Genomic DNA, 19210 nt, shown 5'->3' with positions numbered 1-19210 from the left:
GTCCATGGGATTGAAAAGTCAGTGTGATATTTTAGGAGAAAACTGTGCCCCCAGAGAAACCAAAAATAAAATCTAGTAAACACTTCAGAACAGTAGAAGAAGGAATTAAAACGGTATAAGCAGGACAAGCAAAATCAAATACATGTAAGTTGTGGTAGTATAGTTCTACATAGCAACCTGCTAAATCAAACAGCGAACTTTGAATTTCCCCACAAACACAAACTATATACATATATATATATATATATATATATATTATTTTTTATTTTTATTTAAGTGCATATGGTTAAATTAACCTTTCACACTACATAAAATATCAAAATGTGAAAACACACAATATGCATGCTACACAATTAAAATGTCGATTCCATGCAATTCATGATATATATTGAAGATACCAAAACTCATTACAAACACTGCACGTCATTCAAACATAGCATGTCATTAGAAACATTGCAAGTAAAACAGCAAGGCCTAGATACTTAAGCACAATCTGTTTTTCACCTTTTTCCAAATATGGTACGCCCCAGCCATAAGTACCAGGGATTCCACCTCATACAATATGCTCCAAAAGCTACTAGGATATAAATCCAGGACATTTTGATGCGGAAAAGTTAAATTCACCAGTTCTGGAATTCAAAAGGGTGGTCCCTCTAGGCACTATACTAAATCCCAGGCTGACTTCTCAACATGTCTCGGGGTTCCATCTCCCCTGCCTTCCTTCAATTCAGAAGTGTTTTGGAAAATAGAACCAGCCAATGGTCCATCTTCGCCATGGGGTATAAACAACAAAGTCTATGGAAACAAAAAAGTTTCTGGCTTTAAGGAAGTTTCTGCATTTTATAATCCTAACTCTAGGGATGCCTTCGCCAGTGGATATGAGTCATTCACGCTATGGGGTTGCAATGTGTCACACCTCTTTCTTGGCTGTTCCCCCTGGAGATTCAGGTCTTCTGCTTCTTCCCATCGACTCCTGGGGAGATATCTTGCCTGGGGCTCTAGGCCAGTGTGGGCCTGCAATGGGAGGCTAGGATAGCAGCGAAGGTAAGGCTAGGGAGATGTCAGAATAAGCCCCAAAGATTCCTCCAGGATGCTATATAGATAAGTCTCTTTACAAACTTGGTCAAGATCTCTTCATCACCCCTCCTTGCCTGTAGTCCCCAAAACCCTATCTCTGGTCACCTCCTCAACAGGTTGTAAAGGTCTTGTGCCAAAGGGGAAGGTTTCTTCAACTCTTCTCATCATTTCTACTGCCTCTCAATGCTTAGCCACATGCTCGTACATCCACACCTGCTCTACTCACACCCCTCAAACCTAGGGCGTGTACTCTCTTTTCACTCTCCTCTAGCCTTCACCATGAACACCTTCTTGAACAGAACCAGTTCTCCTTTTCTTCTCCACTGCCATTCGCTACTCACTATTCTCTCCGTGAGGGTTCCCCCTCACTCCAATGTCAGCTCCAAAACCATTCCTCTTCTTCCCCTCCTCCTCTCGTGTCCTCTCCAGTCACGTCACACTATTTGCTGTTCCTCCTCACAACATCCTCCCTGTTCACCACTTCACTCCCCATCTCACTCCTTCTAACCACTTCTCTTCAGTCTCCATCTTACTGTCCCAGCCTCCTCATTTCTGTTTTTAGATTTACACATGCAAATATATGGTTTATTTTCCATTGAAAATGCAATCTTCCTTTAACTACTAGTTACTGGGCATTGTATAAGATACATATAGAATATTTCTATATGCATTTCATGATTTACATATATTTTCTAAAAACATTTTAAATTCAGTCACCTGGTGTCCATGGTTGAAACATTCTGCCCATAGTGTACAGTCTCGAAAAGAGATTTTGTCTTTGAAAGTTGTGTTCTGGATATACTGGGCTGATTGCTGTCCAGATCAAAGTCATAGGTCAGTGGAGTGTTCAAATTATTTCTCAGTTGTATGTTCCCGAGATATTTCTCCTGTAGAAAGAAGTGCAAATATTAAAAGTCAAGAAGTTTTGAGATGGTTATAGGTTCTGTCCACACCAAAGTTCATATGAATATCAAACATCACCCAAGAGCATCTGGAAAAGTTTTGTTGATAGGTAGGAGCAAACAATCTAACATGTAGCTCAAAAAGACAGAACGCATTTGATATAATGCTTTAACTATCATAGCTGACTTGTGCAAGAAATCCAGTTAAGAAGGATACACCTGAATGTTTGAAAGATAAAAGAAGGTTGCTATGACCACAAAAGAAAGTTGGCTACCACCATTTCCAGGAGGAACGCATTGAACACAACATATATTACAATTTGAAAGTATCCCAACAAACAAGGACCATTCCAAAGCACCACTTCACTTTAAAACTTCCATGCAAAGTCCTTCTCAGCAGCCCCCTAAAGTCCTTCTCTAGAAAGTGATGGGCTAACAAGTGATTTACGATTCAGTGAGAATTTTGAAATCAAATTGAGTGAATTTAGCTGGTTGGTAGTCTGGCCCACCTATAATCACAAGGTAAATCTGCCCAGATACAACCAAGCTGTATCGCTGTTACCGCCACTTAGTCCGGTGGTAGTACAGCCAGATCACAAGTGGCAGTGGCGGTGTAAATCCCCATTTTCTTTGAGTCCACAGGACTCAATGGGGAAGGAATTTTGAGCAGAATTTGGAGTTAAGCTGGTGGATTTACCTTCAGCTCATCGAACCAAACCTATAGTTGAGCAGTGCGGTAATGTAGCAGTATACTCTAATACCGCTGCATTTAACCCGCACCACCCAACTTGCAATGAGGGCCCCCATTTCAGAGTAATTTTCTTTGGCACTGCGTATAAGAGGAATAATAAAATATCATTGAAGCAACTTCTATCACTGTCTTAGCAGCGATAGTTAATCCTTTGTGTTTACTATTTCGCAGGTAACCAGATGATGTCAGTGGGTATATACCATCTTTTGCATCTGTTATTACGTTGATTTGCATTTGTTTTCTTTTAGATGAACTAGAACGGTGTTTTACCTAAGGTTCTTTTAAGATTGTTTCTTTGTTGGCAATTCAATTTGAAAAAGGGACAGTTTCTCTTTCTCTGCACCATTTAGTGTTGGACTTATAACCACATGATGTACGAATTTCTTGAAAGTGAAATTTTAGTGAATTTTTACATTGCAGTTCTTCTGCATATCCTGCGTATTTGTTTTTACTGTCTTGCCTTTTTAAAAGTGTATATATATTTTCCAGTGGAGACTACACTTTGCTCTTGACTGTGCTTCCTTCAGTTGTTTTACTTGTTCTATCTATCATCTCGTATTCCTTCTTTTTCTCCTGAGCTTTGACTCTTATTCCCATTCTTAATTTGCAAGCACTCAGCTCCATGGTTCATGAAACGGGTGCAAGACACTAGGAGAAAGTTCAATGTAATTTGGCCATTTTGAGGGCATATGACCTATCTTCTGGGGAAGAGGATCAGTGTTTATCTATGTATACTTCGGTTAAATCTCATATTTTTAAGATACAATAATTATGTGTACATATATCCTTAACTCTTTCTCGTTATTTTCAATGCATCCATCTTTGTCGGTTTAGAATTCATTGCTGACTGCATTTCTGATTAAACTTTCAGTACAACGTCCAACATAGTTGAGTTAAATGCATTACAGCTGGTGGAAGTAATGCAATATTAGGGATATGGGCATCTATTATGTTAATATGAAACTGTGTGTAGTCAGACATAGTATTTTATTGTATGTATTTATTTTATTCAACAACAACTCGAGTGCTTCAATCAGAAGCGGTGTAAGTGAGGACAACAGTGAGAGGAACAATCCCTTTGCTGGGAGCTTCACAAAACGGTAAAACTAATAATTGAGAAGATTGTGAAATGAGATGGAATACAAAGATCCCAGTGACAACATATACTCATAAAGAAATAATAAATACTATTGTATACCATTATTTGTATTTGAGTCCACTGAAGGTGGGAGTGGATTCTGGAGTTGAGAGATGACTCTACTGTGGTATCTGGTGACCGTATCCTGGATAGAAGGCTTGCAAGTCAGAAGAGAAGCTGTGTTTTTGACTCCTGGGGTAGTGTATTCCAGTAGTGGGGTGTAAAGAGGGTGATGGAGTGGAAGCAGGAAGCAATGCGGGTGAGAATTGTCAAAGTAAGTGGGGGTTGAAATCGCATTATGTGGCAGATTATAATTGTTCTTTTATAATGCGCTTAATACCTGGGATGGTTTCTAAGCACGAGACTGGGATTCAAACCTGTGTTCCTATGCATTGTCTTGCTTCCAAGACAAATGCATTGCCCCTGAGCTATCCTCCCAGCGTAAATGGGGGGTAAAGGGAGATAACGCTGGCCAGGCAAGGAGGGTGGCAGTCCATAAATGGATTTAAATACAAGGTGATGGAATTTGAAGAGGGATTGGTGTTGGATAGGAAGCCAGCTCATGTGAAAGCGGAGTGCAGAGGTAGGAAGAGTATGGAGGTGTGAACTGTAGGACTGAGAATGATACTGAAGTGGATACAAGAGTAGAGAAGATGATATAGGAAGAGGCAAGAGCAGTATTCAAGAAGGTTGAGGTCAAGAGTGGAAAATAAGTGCCATGGGCGAGGTATCTCGTCCTTGGGATTACCTCCCCAGTGCCAAGGACGAGATAGCTCGTCCTTGGCACTTAAGGGGTTAATGAAGGAGAAAATGTTAGAAGGCTTTGCATGGTGAAATACTGAAATCACCAAAAAGGCCTTGGCACTGTGGGGGGAAACCCATGGCAGTTAAAAGGTTTTAATCTTGCAAATGCTTAGGTTTGAACTGGTTCCTGCATAAGTAGAGAATTAATTATTTGGAGATTTCATTTTCTGCCAAAATGAACCCTAGGGTTGCAAGCCTTGGGACTGGGGGTTAGGAGATTGGAGAAAAAGGACAGCTGGAAGGGGAGTGGGAAGTGTTGTTGGGAGTTAGGAGGCAGATGACTTCAGCTTTGAAAGGAACGATGCAGAGGGAACTGAAATTCCATCCAGTAGCAGTTGATGGAGGATAGATCAGGTGTAAAAGAGGGAAACTAGAAAAATATTCAGGTGCAAACCCAAACAATTAGTAGGAAAAGCCAAAGTGAGATATTAATCTACGAGGAGAGGTGGTGTAAAGTGTAACAAGAAATGGTCCAAGTCCAGATACTTGCAGGCCACCCATTGGAATAGGGATGCTCTTATCAGAGGTGCCAGCGTTCTATGAGATGGAGAAGGACCGGTCTGATAGGTAGGAGGCAATCCAGTCTGAGGCAGAATAACACAGATATCAATACAAGCAAGAGTAAGTGTTAGGCAGAAACCTGTGCAGTTCCCTTAGGGAACACTGCAAAAGATTTAAGACTACAGGTGTTGGCAGTAAACCCACTTGGTAGCAGTTTGTACCACCTAGGTTTACCTGGTAGCTGTGGCTGAGCAGTCAGACTTCCCTCAAGAGAGTTAGGCAGTATGCAAAGTATACACAATAGGCACTCAGCTACAATAATACAAGCAAACACTGACCAGAACTTTGGTATCAAAGTATATAATTATTTATTTAAAAACACATGGGTTGAAACACTCCAGCACTCTTATTTTAAAATATTCTAAACACAGTTACTATTGTAATATATAGACCCCTTTTTCCTTATCAGATAAGTCACAGTAAAACACCACTTATTTTCATACAGAGGTGAGCGCTTAACTAGATGGCACTCCAATAAGTTTGTGAGAAAGGGAGGGAAAAAGACAGAATATGGAAAGGTACACCAATCTAAGGTTCAGGAACACTGTTAGCAAGGCAGAAGAGCAAAAGTCACTGGTGAGCCAAAGGCTGGGCCCACTCTTAGAGAGAGCAGAGCACAAATGCACCCAAGATCACACAGTTACACTAGGCTTAGAAAGTCTTGCAGAGGGTTCAAAAAGAGTTTAGAGAGGCTTAGGAAAGTTTAGCCAGGGTGTCCCAGGCTAACCCAGGTTCGAAAGCCGGGGGCTAAATCTACCCCGTACAGTCGGTAACAAGGGAAGCCAGGCGGGACATGGTACCTTAAGTGGGAAAGATCCTCCAGCGGTGGCAGTTGTGCCTGGCAGTGGGTGCAAGTTGCGTCGTCGTCCAGGGGAAGAGAAGATCTCGACTTGGAGGAAAGATGAAGGTCGTTGCACTACCAGGGAAGAAACCAGCCGCAGAGTTTTCCGGTTAAAGGTTTGTTTGTTTGTTTGTTTATTAATTTGTATAGCGCACCTGACCCAAAGGTATATGGGCGCTTAATCTTCGAGTTACAGGCAAGGTAGGGTACAATTATACAGTGATGAAGCAAAGGTATACAAGACAGGATAGCAATTCGTGCATAGACAGTAATATAGCAATTCGTGCATAGACAGTAATATGCTGGCATGGTGCAAAATACAATCAAGCAGGAGGTATGCATTCAATCATGGTAGGTTAATTGTTGAGTAACCAGGTGATGACCTTAGTTCTGAAAGGTTGGAAGGTGGTACCTTTGTTTCGCGGTCGTGGTAAAACGTGGTATCCCGGTTGCCGGGGTGCTTGGCACAGGCAAGGCGACCACGAGGTACGTCGGGAAGGCGAAAAGACGGTGAAACTGGTTATCCCCACCAGTCAAAGGAAGAAGACTCTCCGGCGGGAGATCTCCTCTGTCGTTTGGAAAAGTGGTGAAACGATCCAGCAGGGCTCCACCAGTGGTGGTGTCGTGGCAGGTCGGCTCAGCTTCTCCCTCGTCGGATTCTTAGGTCCTGTGGCGACTTCTGAAGTTCCAGTCGCCAAAGCCCTGCTTTTATACAGAAAACCCCCATTCTCTCAGCCTAGCTGTCACTCAAACATGCTAAGTGGTGAGCCGGCCAGCTCACCACTTGGGCCAATCAGGATGGATTGTGACTTGAGTTGCCTAGGCAACTCAGTCCAGGGTGCCTAAATTCCCCTCCACCCCTCTTAAGTACCCCAGAAAGAGTGGCACCACTTTGGAGGGCTTCTGTGGAGAAGCCCGCCAAAAAGTGGAACAAAGGGCTCGACTTGGGTTGGAGTCACAGAAGAGAACACAAACGCCATTTTTGAATCAAGTTTTGGCAAAAAATACCAACCAGAGAATTAATATTAATTAAGTAAACCGGCGGTATGTTCGAGGCTACCATAAATAATTAAATAAAGGTAGTAGCCTAAAACAATGGGAAATCCCATAGGAAAATATTTGCGGTTGAATATAAAAAGTAGTATCCACTGCCACCAGCCAAAACTCGATCAGGGGGGGCGGAGACGTGCCCCCTCGACTAATAGACCCCGGGGCAATTGAATTGCCCCAGCCAGTACGTCCACAATATGATGGTTTGTACTGGTTCTGTTCAGAATTTAAGACTAGTAAAGTCAATGGTGACTTTACATGCCCTGGGAGACAGTAGTCAGTCCCAGGGTATGGAGTCTATACTGGGGGGTCACTATGACACCCCTGTATCACTGCACTGAGGGTGCTGTGTAACACACATCACAAAAACACATGAAGCCCTACGGAGTAAAAGACCCCATAGCCCATTAAACACCTCTAGATTCAAAGAGAAACACTCAAATCATGCCCAAGAGTGAGGGTAAAAGTCTCACTCTTGGCAGGAGAAAAAAATAAACCCCAAAAATCCAGCAAAGCTGCTGGGGGACTCACTAGGTTAGGAAATTCAGCCTAAACAGAGAATTCTCTCTAACAGTAAGTACCAGTGCAGGGTTATTGACAGTGCTGAACGCAGCAGAGAGATCAAAGAGAAAAATAATTTAGCAGAGTATTTAGTGGTGGGCAGTAGTAAGGGTGGTTGGGATGTGACTGGGTGCAATTATTTTTTATTTATTTTTTTAATTATTTATTTATAAGATTTACACAAAGATATACAAGCAAATCAATTAATACAATTAAAACAATGCAGTTCAGCATACGCAGAATACAATATATAAATAACCATCAAAGAACTAGTACAAGCTCAGAAAGTCATCCCAAATCTTTTCATGTAATCTCAATTTCCCTTGCCGCCTATAAATCACCCTCTCCATGGTTGCAAGCCCAGACATCCCCCTCAATCCAGTCCTCCACAATAGGTGCAATCTGTGTTTTCCAGCCCCTCAGAACCAGTTTCTTGCCCAAACTAGCACCACGGAGCAGAAACTTTCTCCGTGAAACAGAGATCCTCTAGCAATTTTTGTGGAGGTTCTTGCTGCAAAATCAGATGTGAGGGCGATGTAGAGATTGTTGATGGTGGAAATACTCTACATTGAATGATTTTGTAGAGGAGAGAGACTGCTCAACAGTTAGCAGTTATTAGTGTCAGCAGAGGGATTTTGGAAAACGGGAAGGACAGTAGCTATTTTGTAGCAAACGGGGAAGATCCCAGATGCAAGAGAGGTTAAAGTGAGAAGGGAGGTAGGAGAAGATTAGGGTTGCTGGGTGCTTGATTGTCTGCGAGGCAAATGAGTCCACAAGAGCACATGAATAGGTAGTAGCCCTGAGTATGCATGCCACCCGAATTCAGGTAGTTGAATTGTAGAAAGGAGGGAACACAGGCAAGTGGTCGTAGGGAGGAGGGCGGCCAAACGTTATCTGATTTGAAGATATTTAAGGAGCAGTAAGTGGTATTAGATGAGAAGGAGCAGGAAAGGGAATGGGAGGGTGTCGGGCATGAAGTGGGGGCCTTGCCACCCACCTGAGTACAGGTGTTCCAGCGCCACAGAGCCAGCTGCAGCATTGCCGGTCCATCCCAGAAATGTCTAAGCGCTGCCGGCTCCTGGTACCCCGCGGGGCATGGATGCATGGGGAGCACCTGCATCCTGCAGGGGTTCTGACATTCACCCGACTGTACTTCACCTACCTAGTATCAGTGGCTCCTCTTCTCTCGACCCACAGCTTCTCTTACTCCATGCTCCTGGAGGCTTGCGAGACATCTCTTGGGACATTGGAGGATACAGCAATGCAGGGGACTGCATTTTGCAGCAGTCCCTGCTCGTAACACAGCATGTTGGCCATCTTGAGTGAGTCCCCTTTCTGTCTCTGCCTCAGTTAACTTTCCAGGTGGCCATCTTTAACTGGCTCCTACATGTAGGTGGCCTTATTAAGTTTCCTTGCTCCACAACAGAGTTCCCGTTACCTGTGCTTTAATGCCTATCTTTCGGATTGCTCTTGGACTTTGGATCTTTGACTGCTACACTGGATTGCTTTGGATTGTTATTTGGATACTGTTCCCTTGCTGTTTTGACCTTGACGGCTGGATTTTTTGGGATTGTGTTCTGGACAGTTTGCTTGGATTCTCTCCCTTCCCGGGAAAGGTATTGCTCGGACTCACTTACTGTCCGTGCTGTTGGGTCAAAGATCTAGCCTCTGCCTACAGCCATGCAGGCCTGGAAGACAGAAGATAACCTACCAGAAATCTGGTCTGCTGTCCTCTAGATAGGCAGGCTCCAGGTAAGCACTATTCCTTATCTTCTGTGTTTGTCCTCTTGGGTTTTCTGCCCCATGTCCACCACAGAACAGTTTGTGGAGCCCACGTTCATAAGCACCCAGCTGGACAAACCATCATGGAGGCAGAGGCAGACCCGGCTACTTCTCTTCTTCAGGTCCTTACTTACCCGTGGACACAGGTGGAACTAATGGAGCAGATGGATGCCCATAGGGCACAGGTTAATCCTCTGCCAGAGAATGCTTCTGTTCCAGAACCCCCTGTTCCAGTGGAAGCGCCTACAAGGCAAGGGCTGCAATTCCATACGACAGCACCTGTAATATGGCAATATTGCAAAATGGCCCATTTCCAGGTGGTAGCACCCAAACGGTATTATGGAGTAGCCCAGTGTTAGGGGAGTTGCCCTAAAGTCCTACTGGTAGTAAGACTTTAGTAGGCTATCCCAGTGGTTTGTAGATCTACAACTCTTAGTATCAGTCTGTACTAACTCAGTAGCTTGGTTGAGTAGCAGAGCAGTCAGGCTGATCTTAAGAGGAAGATGTGAGCTGTAGGGAAGTACACTGAACCTTAGTTTATATAAAATTATATATTTATTATATACACACCAGAATTACTTTAAATACTTTAGACGTTTACACTAGAACACTTTGGAATACTTGAGAATACACTTCAAAAGGACACTATCACTTATCTCTTTGTTCCCGTTTACATTTGTAGCAATGTTAGAAAGGGACAAGACAATGTTATCGTATTATCGGTTATTACGCGCACCTTCGGTTTCTAACAGTTCATGCGGTAATATATTTACTCTGCAAACACATAGTAAAGTCACTTTAAGGGAGGAAAATGGTTAGTTAGTGTAACATTAGCCTGGTTCTAGAGAGGGTTTCTTCTCACAGCAAGTCTTTGAAGTGCAAAAACGCAATCCTTTAAAATGTTGCTGTTATGGAATTTTATAATGTGTGTATGTTTAATGATCTGCTGGTGTGGGTCACCCTCGTCCCTTTTGGCACCTAGTGTTTTCTCATTTTGTTTGTCCTGTCTTTTGTATTGTGTATTGTGTATTGTTGTGTTCAGGTACAAGTGTGTAAAGGGGGGTTGGGATATTCTGTATTATTACAGCAATGTGGGATGTTTTGATTTGGTTGCCACATTCTGCTTTTGTAAGATCTCTCATTGGATTGCATTACTTACGTTACCCTTTCTTTGTTTTTTACTTGTATTATATTTTGTCAACACTGTTGTACACTGCTTGTATTTGATGGATTGAAAATGATAAATTATTAATAATTTTTTTTTTTTAAATTTTAAAAAACGCAATCCTAGCTAAAGGCAGTTCGGAGAGGGCTCAACGTCTTGACAATTAGCAGAATACAGAGTTCCTGAGGATTTCTTCCAGTCTAGTGTTATAGAAGCAGCAAGTTAACAAATAACAAGGGAGAGCTGTACAAAGACTCAATGAAGGGACACAAGCAGCAGCTTGGGTCGGAGGTAAGAGGGGAGTGAACCTGAACACCTCCAGGTGCATTCCAACGGTCTGGAGTAACTTCTTGGACTCAGGTAAGCAATTCCTTTTTCCCCACAGTACCTTAAGTTAGAAGAAAATGGTAATGATGGATGCTCCGCGATGTTGCAGCTCTGCACCCGACCTCCGGATTCCTTGGTCTGATGACTGAAGACAGGACAATGGACGGGATCTCTTAGCAGCAGTCTCGAGGGAAGACCTGTTGCATGACTGTCGGCAACTTCTTGGTTCATTCTGGTTTTGGCACCTTTTCTGCAGCACCAACAAAGGACACAGATCATCCAGTCAATTTTCTTCGCTTCCTGCAGTCCCGCACTCTGGTGATGGGGTCTGGGCGAGTTGGATCATATCTCTGGATTGTCCTTACAGGTTTAGCAAAGATTTGGACGGATTCAGCTTTTCCATGATGATGCACTCGAAATGGGCAGCAGGTGTCCTGGTATTGGGCTTTGTAAGGAAGACATGGTATCAAAGCAAGACAGACACAAGTGATCACAGTTCGAGGGTGTCTATAAAACTGTAAAATGGATGCGAAAAACGCCTAATCTAAACCTAAATATGAGATGGGATCAAGCTACGACCATCAAATAATACTAATACAGTCCTAGTGGAGTCTAGTCAAATAAAAAGGGCCTATACTAAAAAAAAAAAAAAACTATTGCCAATCCTTACCGCTTTGGTACAAAATAGTGTGATAGTGTGAGGTAATGTTTCACAAGAAAAGAAAGAAGTGTTCAACAAATGATAACTCTGTAGGTTATGGCCGGGGTCTCCCTTCTAGAAGTTTTTAGCATGGAACAAGGCGGGACTCTTGAGCACAGCACACTCCTGGACTTCTGGAACAAGCTTGTAGCTCCTTTTCTCTTGATCAGGGTCTTCTGTGTCCAAGTCTCTTGTCACGAAAAGTCTTTCCTCAGAGAGGGCCCCATATTCCAAAACCAACAAAACAAAAACAGTTCCTTCTGCTAACCTTCATGTCGGGTGGTTACTCTTCACCCTATGATCCCCCTCAGCCGTGCTCTGATACTTCTTTCAGCGTTAGCTTCTCAGAACACTTGCCAATTGAAACAGAGGCTTCCGATGGGCGATCACGTTTTGCTGGGTCACTCTCTAATTCGATGGCAAGTGCATGCTTTCACAATATCACAATTCGTACAGCGTTCTCCCAATTTCCTCAGTTCACAATTTCTACAACGTGTCAAGGGCTTTCGATTGTACAAGGGATTTGGCTTGACCTTTGTATATCCAACTTGACACCTTACATCAGGCTCTCTATGGCCTCTTGGTGCTTGTAGTTTCACTCTTTTCCCTTTCAATACTTCCCTTGTTCAGGAGAGGGGTACCAGACAGAGAACTTCGATTGCGTGCCCACATGGCAGCGTACCACTCTATCTCTGGTACCAAGTTCGCTCAAAAAAATGTCTCTTAAAATTCTTAATGTTGCCACAGCAACCTTGAGTCTAACAGTCCGACCCACTATCAAGTTCATCCGACTCACGGGCTGTGCTGAACTCTGCGTTTCTTTTGCCACTGGAGTCAAGGACGGTACCACAATGGCAACTGCGTCTTCAGTGCAGGAGGGTGCCCTGCACCGCTGACATGCATCACACCATTCGCCAGCTTCGATTTCCAGTCTCATGCTTCTTTTGTCGGAGGCTTTGTGAGTCTGGGTTGCAAAGGGCAAAGGCAACTCCCTCCTCCACATCCTTTCAGGTCTCACCACCGTTCTCCTCCGTTTGAACTGCCATCCTGGAATAGCTGCTTCCTCGTGCATTAGGCCTTGCTCCAAGTGTGCTCTTGAGCTCTGCCTTTTATCCCAGCAGGGAAGGGAAAGGCCAGTCAGATGTGTGTAATTGTCGACAAATTGCCTGACTCTGCCTAACACTTGTGTTGGGACATGTCAGGTAAACAGCTCTTCTATTAGTCCGTCGTCGCTCATGGTCTGAGAAAGTGTTTGTGTTGGAAAGGAGCAGGGGAGTGGTAGAGTTTCCAAGTATCCTACAGGGCAGGATGGTGAAAAAGTGTCATAAGGAAGGGGATACCGCATCTTACCCTTCGGTGTCCCACTTCCACTCCCCGAAAAAAAAACATCATGGTGATCCTCCCGCACTAGTCCACCCCCAGAAACTGGATCCAATGGCGATGGCTGTGTCCTGGGCACCTGCATGACAGATCCCCAGGGACTAGCGGATAACACACCTTCAGGTTTCTCACATGTTCTGCAGCTGTAGAAACTCCTAGGACCTCGGGAGTTGGCTCAAGTCAAAGTTCGTCTTGGGACTGGTTGTTCACACCAGCCAAAAGGGAAGAAGTCGTCCTCTTCGGAGCTCTGCTGTTGCATACAAAACAGGGTCAGGACAGCAGTGGTTGCTTCACGATTTTGCAAAGGGTCTGCAGGCATCTCTGGTTGTCTTCTTCTTTGGTTACTTCAGCTTCCAGTGGTCGACTTGCTTTTCACTCCAGAAGCCTCACCTTTTATATAGTTCCAGCGCTCACTCCTCTGCAATTTCTCTCAGCATTTTACAGAAAGGTGCATTTGGCTGTCCAATCAGGACAGCCAGACCCCCTGTGGGAGCTGGTCCTATTCAGGCACTCTGGCAGACAAAGGACAGGGTGGTGGAAGACTCTTCCCCAGCTTCCTGCCTGCCCAGACTGTCTGGAGCCTCTGCCGGGATACTCAAGGGTTCCTGCCGAAGGCAAAATACACACACTGACTGACCTCCCCCTACCAGAATGGTAGAAGAAGGGCTAACAAAGAACAACAATGCTAGTAATGGTGAAAAAAGAAGGGAGGCCCCAGGTTGGTACTTGGGTGCCCCCATTGTGCACAACCAACACTATGGACATAGCCTGCGGTATAATAATTACACAATACCTGGTAGAGAATGTTCACTGCCACTAGCCATAACTAGGAGATTGTCTATGTGACTAAATAGTCACAGGAGTAGAGAGAAGGAGGATACGAAGTATTACTTTGGCACTCCACTGAAGGTGGTGTGTACCAATCTCAGTTTTGGGAGAGATACTAGGCATCTCCCTCTATCCTTAAGAACTGTAGCTACTCTAGGATATAAAAAAAGAATCTTAAAGGGGGACCCTAAGTGTCCCCAGCAACACTGCCCATACGAAGCTGTGTGCTGCAGTAGTAAAACACAGATGCCTTTAATAGCTGTGGAGCAGACAGACTCCATAGTACAGGTAGAATACAAAGAACAGAATTCCAAAAGACAGAGCACACAAATTATTCATCACAGTCACGGGGAGTCCTGACATTAATCCACCGCAGATTTAGATTCCAGGTGCAAAAAAAACAAACAAGATACAAAACAGAAGATTCGCAATAATATGGGGTCTACTACAAGGCCAGGAACTAATAATCATAAACATCTACGGCCCACATGTCGACACACCCGAGTTCTACCAGCATATAGTGACCCCAATATCCCCAACAGAAGACTCAATAGTGTTATGGGGCAGAGATTTCAATACTATACTGGACCCCCAACTAGACAGAACATCCACGACACAATGTCCGAGCTCCAACGCAGCACTTACCATCAAACAGGCCATGTCCACTAGCGGACGCCTGGAGAGAGCTACACCCCAATACTAGAAACTACACATTCCACTCATATGTCGACGGGTCAAGCACTAGAATCGACTATTGGCTCTGCTAAGCAAACAGCACCTATGGCCTAAAGGAATGCACTATACTTCCTAGAACAATCTCGGACCATTCACTGGTGATTATAGAAGTCCAGATCGGAAGCCCCAGTCAGGAATTCCACCAATGGAGAATGCCCCCGGACCTACTACGAGACGTCTCACTCCACTAATCGCTCCGGATCGAGATACACAAATTCTTCAACTGGAACCAAGGCTCAGTGAAATCTGGGAATCCTTCAAAGCATGGCTAAGGGGGCATTTGATCTCCAACGTCCATGGAGCACTGAAAACCATACGCACACAGCGAACCCTAGCCGAAGACCACATCAATGAATCTGAGACAGAATACACAAGCGATCCGAAACCTGCAACACTAACCGGACTACAAGAAGCTCACGCTAAATTCATGACATTAGCAGAACAAGAGGTGTAGTACACATCGCAACCAGCAAGAGCCAGGAGATACAGAGAGAGCAATAAATCCAGCAAGCTATTGTCCAACCTCATCAAGACAGAACAGGGACACAGACAAATGACCAGCATCACAGAAGATCAGGGCTCAACACACGTAGACCACCTGAAGATAAATGAGGTGTTCCAAGACTTCTATAGTAAGCTGTACATGAACGCGGACCAAGTATCAGCGGAAGAACTTCAAGAATATTTGGACTTCTTCCCACTCCTCAAACTCACTTGAGAAGAAAGCGCTACTATTGACTTACCTTTAACCTTAGAAGACCTACTACAAGCAATCAAAGACCTCAAGGCGGGCAGAGCACCAGGGTCAGATGGCCTACCAGCGGACCTTTACAAAATATTTGAAGACGAACTGGCCCCGCGACTCCTAGAAGCGTGGGAAGAGTCGTTGGAAATCAGTACACTCTCTCCGACAATGAGAGAAGCCATAATTACAGTTCTACTAAAACCACACAAGCCAGAGCACTCTCCTTACTCGTACAGACCGCTATCCCTCATCAATGTTGACACAAAAATCTTCGTCAAGGCCATAACCAACAAGCTAAACCCATACATGTCCAAACTAGTACACTCGGACCAATCGGGGTTCATTCCTGGTCGTTCCACTGCCCTGAACCTCAGACCCTCCTTCGCCATCATATCCCAACTAGACCACCGTGCACAGACAGTTGCAGTTACACTTGACGCAGAAAAAGCGTTTGACTCCATTTCCTGGAAATTCATGTATGGAATCCTGGGTAAAATGGGTTTTGGTGCCGTCTTCCAACGATCCATAAACATACTATACCACGTCCCCATGGCCAGGGTGCGCACTAACAAAACTTTATCATCCACCTTTACATTACAGAGAGGCATCAGGCAAGGCTGCCCACTCTCTCTCTGTTAATATTTGCACTAACTATTGAGTGAATGGCTGCAAGTCTACGCCAAGATCACGCCTGGAGGGGGATACACATAATGGGATCCCCACAATTCATCTCCCTATATGCGGATGATACGATGCTATACATCAGGCCCCGACATTCATCTTACACCAGTCCTACGTGACAGCCGACTTCACCAGGTATTCCGGATACAAAATCAACCGAACCAAGTCAGAAATAATGCTGCTAACTGAGTCCACTACCCAGACGTCGAGTATGAATGAATTACTTAGGTCCCCCACCACCGCAAGATATCTGGGCATTATAATGGCACCCGACAAACAAACCCTACTTGCCAATAACTATACCTCATACTTGACACAATTGGAATGCAAACTCAAAGCATGGATCAAGCTGCCTTTGTCACTATATAGCCGCATCTCCCTACTGAAAATGCTAGTAGTACCAAAGCGGTTATACCTATTCAACGGCATTCCGATCTGGCCTGGCAGGAACTTTTTCGATACACTACAAAAACTCCCCACACGATTCGGTTAAGCTGGTCCAAACTATGCGAAAATTACGACACAGGCGGCCTGGCTGCTCCGGACTTCCAGCTATACTACTATGCAGCACAAGCTCACTTTGCAAAATACTGGTCCAACAATGCGGAACAATTTGCTCACATACAGGCAGAGAAATTCGCAGTGTCCCCTCTGGAACTTAAGCATGATATTTGCCAAGGTACCAAGAGAAAAAAATACTAGCCGACCCGATGGAATCGACAGTGCGGGCATGGTCACAGATCCTCAAAAGAGTTGGATGTGAAATAGCATACTGGCCTCACCTACCTCTATGGCACTACCAAGGCCTTGAACCCACAATGGATCAAACGATACAAATACTATGGGACCCTGAAAAACAAGCCAAGGTTGCAGCCCTGTTCCCAGAAGGACGGTTCCTCAAGGCATTAGAGATCCAAAACAGAGCAGGAAAATCCACTATACTACATTACCAAAGGTTAAAAGCTCCCTGCATCAAAAAGTGGGCGACGTTCCCAAGTGCTCCACCAACCCACAAATTCGTAACCGAAATCCTCACAGAAGATGGTTTTGTGGGCAACGTCTCGATGCTTTACAGAATAACTCAAGTCCAAAACGCCATCCAAGAACAACAGTAAAACCAAATGGGAAAAAGATCTGAACATCCAAATAGACGAACAACAATGGACAAACTATTGCGGACATACAAAGAATATTTCTCTATGCGCAAACTTTAGACTTATCCAATTCAAAATCCTGAACCAGCTGCATATTACACCCAAACAAATCTCCAAATGTGACCTCTCTAAACCACAACCATGCCCCAAATGTGGCAGCCTCAACGCAACAGCCATACCCATGTACTGGGACTGCCCACCTATAATGCAATTCTGGAATGTAGTGGGGAAGACTATGAACAATATATTAAATACAAACATAACGGTCACACCGCTGAAATATCTACTGGGAGACATAGGGAAGGCATCAGTCAAATCCCACAGACTGTTCGCAGTAGGGGGAGCAGTAGCCAAAAGGATTATCCTCAAGAAATGGAAGTCAAAAGACCCCCCTACACATCAAGGTTGGTTACGGGAACTCAACACACAAGAATGCAAAGGAACTTCTATCCGAGGGGTCCAGTCTTCCTCAAGACCAAAAGACATATGGTCTCCCCTCAGAACATACTTGGAGGCGGAGAAAGACAAGAGAGCCTACACGAACTGGAACATCCCCAGTATGACCCTAAGTATCCTGTCCCCTCTCTTCCCCTCCCCTGCCCCCAATACCCTAAATGTTGCTCTAATAGCTTAATTATATACCTATGACATACATAAATGCTGTACGTGTGTATGAACCATGTTCTTCCTGCACTGCTTACATGCCAGTAATAAATAAAGTTTAAAAAAAAAGAATGAATGAGTGGAAAAAGGCTCCACTCATTTAGGATTGAAAGAAAAAGGTCCAGAAGTCCAGCAAAATGTGCTGGGGGTCTCACTAGCAGAGGGTATGAAGCATAAAAATGATAAATCTCCCTAACAGCCGTCTCTTTTGTACCTTCTTGAAACAGTGCCATCTGCATTTTTTGTGTCAGCTTTAGGTGTTTCCGAATGCCTCAGCCAAGTCTGCTTTTGTTTTGTCTCTTCTGGGGAGCAGGACCGCATCTTGGGCAAACCCCCTCTGAAAGCAAATGACCCCCCTGCTCTATAATTTTGGGCCCCGACTGCTGAGATGTCGTGTTTTTTTGATACTCTGCATCGCACACAAGTCACCGACCACGACCTCATTGATCTGAAAGAAGGGCCTAAAGACCTGTTGACTTATGCTGTGTCTTTCATTAGATGATTGCTGCAATAAGGAGGCCCTCAGAAAAAAAGGGCAACATTGTTCTACCAAAGCTTGAAGGATGACCACAAGTCTGGATACCTTTCCTAAACTCCTGGACTTGGTTTTGCAAGTAGAGCATCTGAACGTAAACATGAACGAAAAACTAGTGGTTTGCACAGAAAAGGATGTGATGTGTCCCCAGTTTCATGAGGCCTCACCAGAATCCAGGCAGACATGGAGTGTCTGACCCCCAGCCTCTTTACTCGTGAAGAAGGGATTTGCAGGCGATACAGGGCACTGTCCATACACAACTCCTAGCCACTAAGAATGCGTACAAGAGGCACGCTGACAAACATCACGTAAACGTGTCCCCATTCGGGGTGGGCTCCTTAGTTTGGGTAGCCACTAAATGCCTTCAACTGCGTGGCTGCTGCAAGTTGCTCACGTGCTTCACAGGTCCCTTTAGGGTCCTCTAGTGCATCAATCCTATGCCTTACCAGGTGGCTGTTCCAGCGCACTGGCACATTCATCCCGTGTTTAACCATTCTCTGTTGCTCCCTTGCCAGCCGGGAACCTGGTACAATGCTCCTCCTGCTGCTATTCAGGTGAACAATGCAGATTAATACAGAGTATGTGATGTCATTGAATCCCTCTTGTTCGGAGCTCTCTGCAGTTTAATTGGAAGGGTAATAGGAAGCCAGTGCCAGAAGTGCCTAGGCCTCATCCACTGGCTACGTTTTTAGTGCACTGCATCCTGATTGCTCAGGTGGAGGTGTTCACTTGCCAGAGGTTGCCGTCAGACACAATGGGGAATGACTTGCAGCTCGCCACGTCCACCTGTGAACAGGGGCTCCAGCACTATGGAGCCACCTGCAGCATTG

The 19210-nt window shown here is 44.5% G+C and overlaps 1 protein-coding gene across 1 annotated transcript in view; it reads right to left on the bottom strand.

The window, feature by feature from the left end:
- C1QH1orf141 (chromosome 1q C1orf141 homolog) overlaps window positions 1–19210 on the bottom strand; it is a 436963-nt gene that overhangs the window by 279766 nt on the left and 137987 nt on the right. Inside the window, exon 3 of the mRNA XM_069641945.1 lies at window positions 1795–1964. Coding sequence (XP_069498046.1) covers window positions 1795–1964 — 170 coding nt within the window. The remainder of the gene's footprint in view (window positions 1–1794; window positions 1965–19210) is intronic.

The sequence above is a fragment of the Ambystoma mexicanum genome, chromosome 1q, assembly GCF_040938575.1.
Source record: "Ambystoma mexicanum isolate Mex_15411 chromosome 1q, UKY_AmexF1_1, whole genome shotgun sequence".
In the NCBI taxonomy this organism is placed as follows: Eukaryota; Metazoa; Chordata; class Amphibia; order Caudata; family Ambystomatidae; genus Ambystoma; species Ambystoma mexicanum.
The sequence above is the reverse complement of the archived record's forward strand: the minus strand, read 5'-3'. Positions and strand labels throughout refer to the sequence as shown.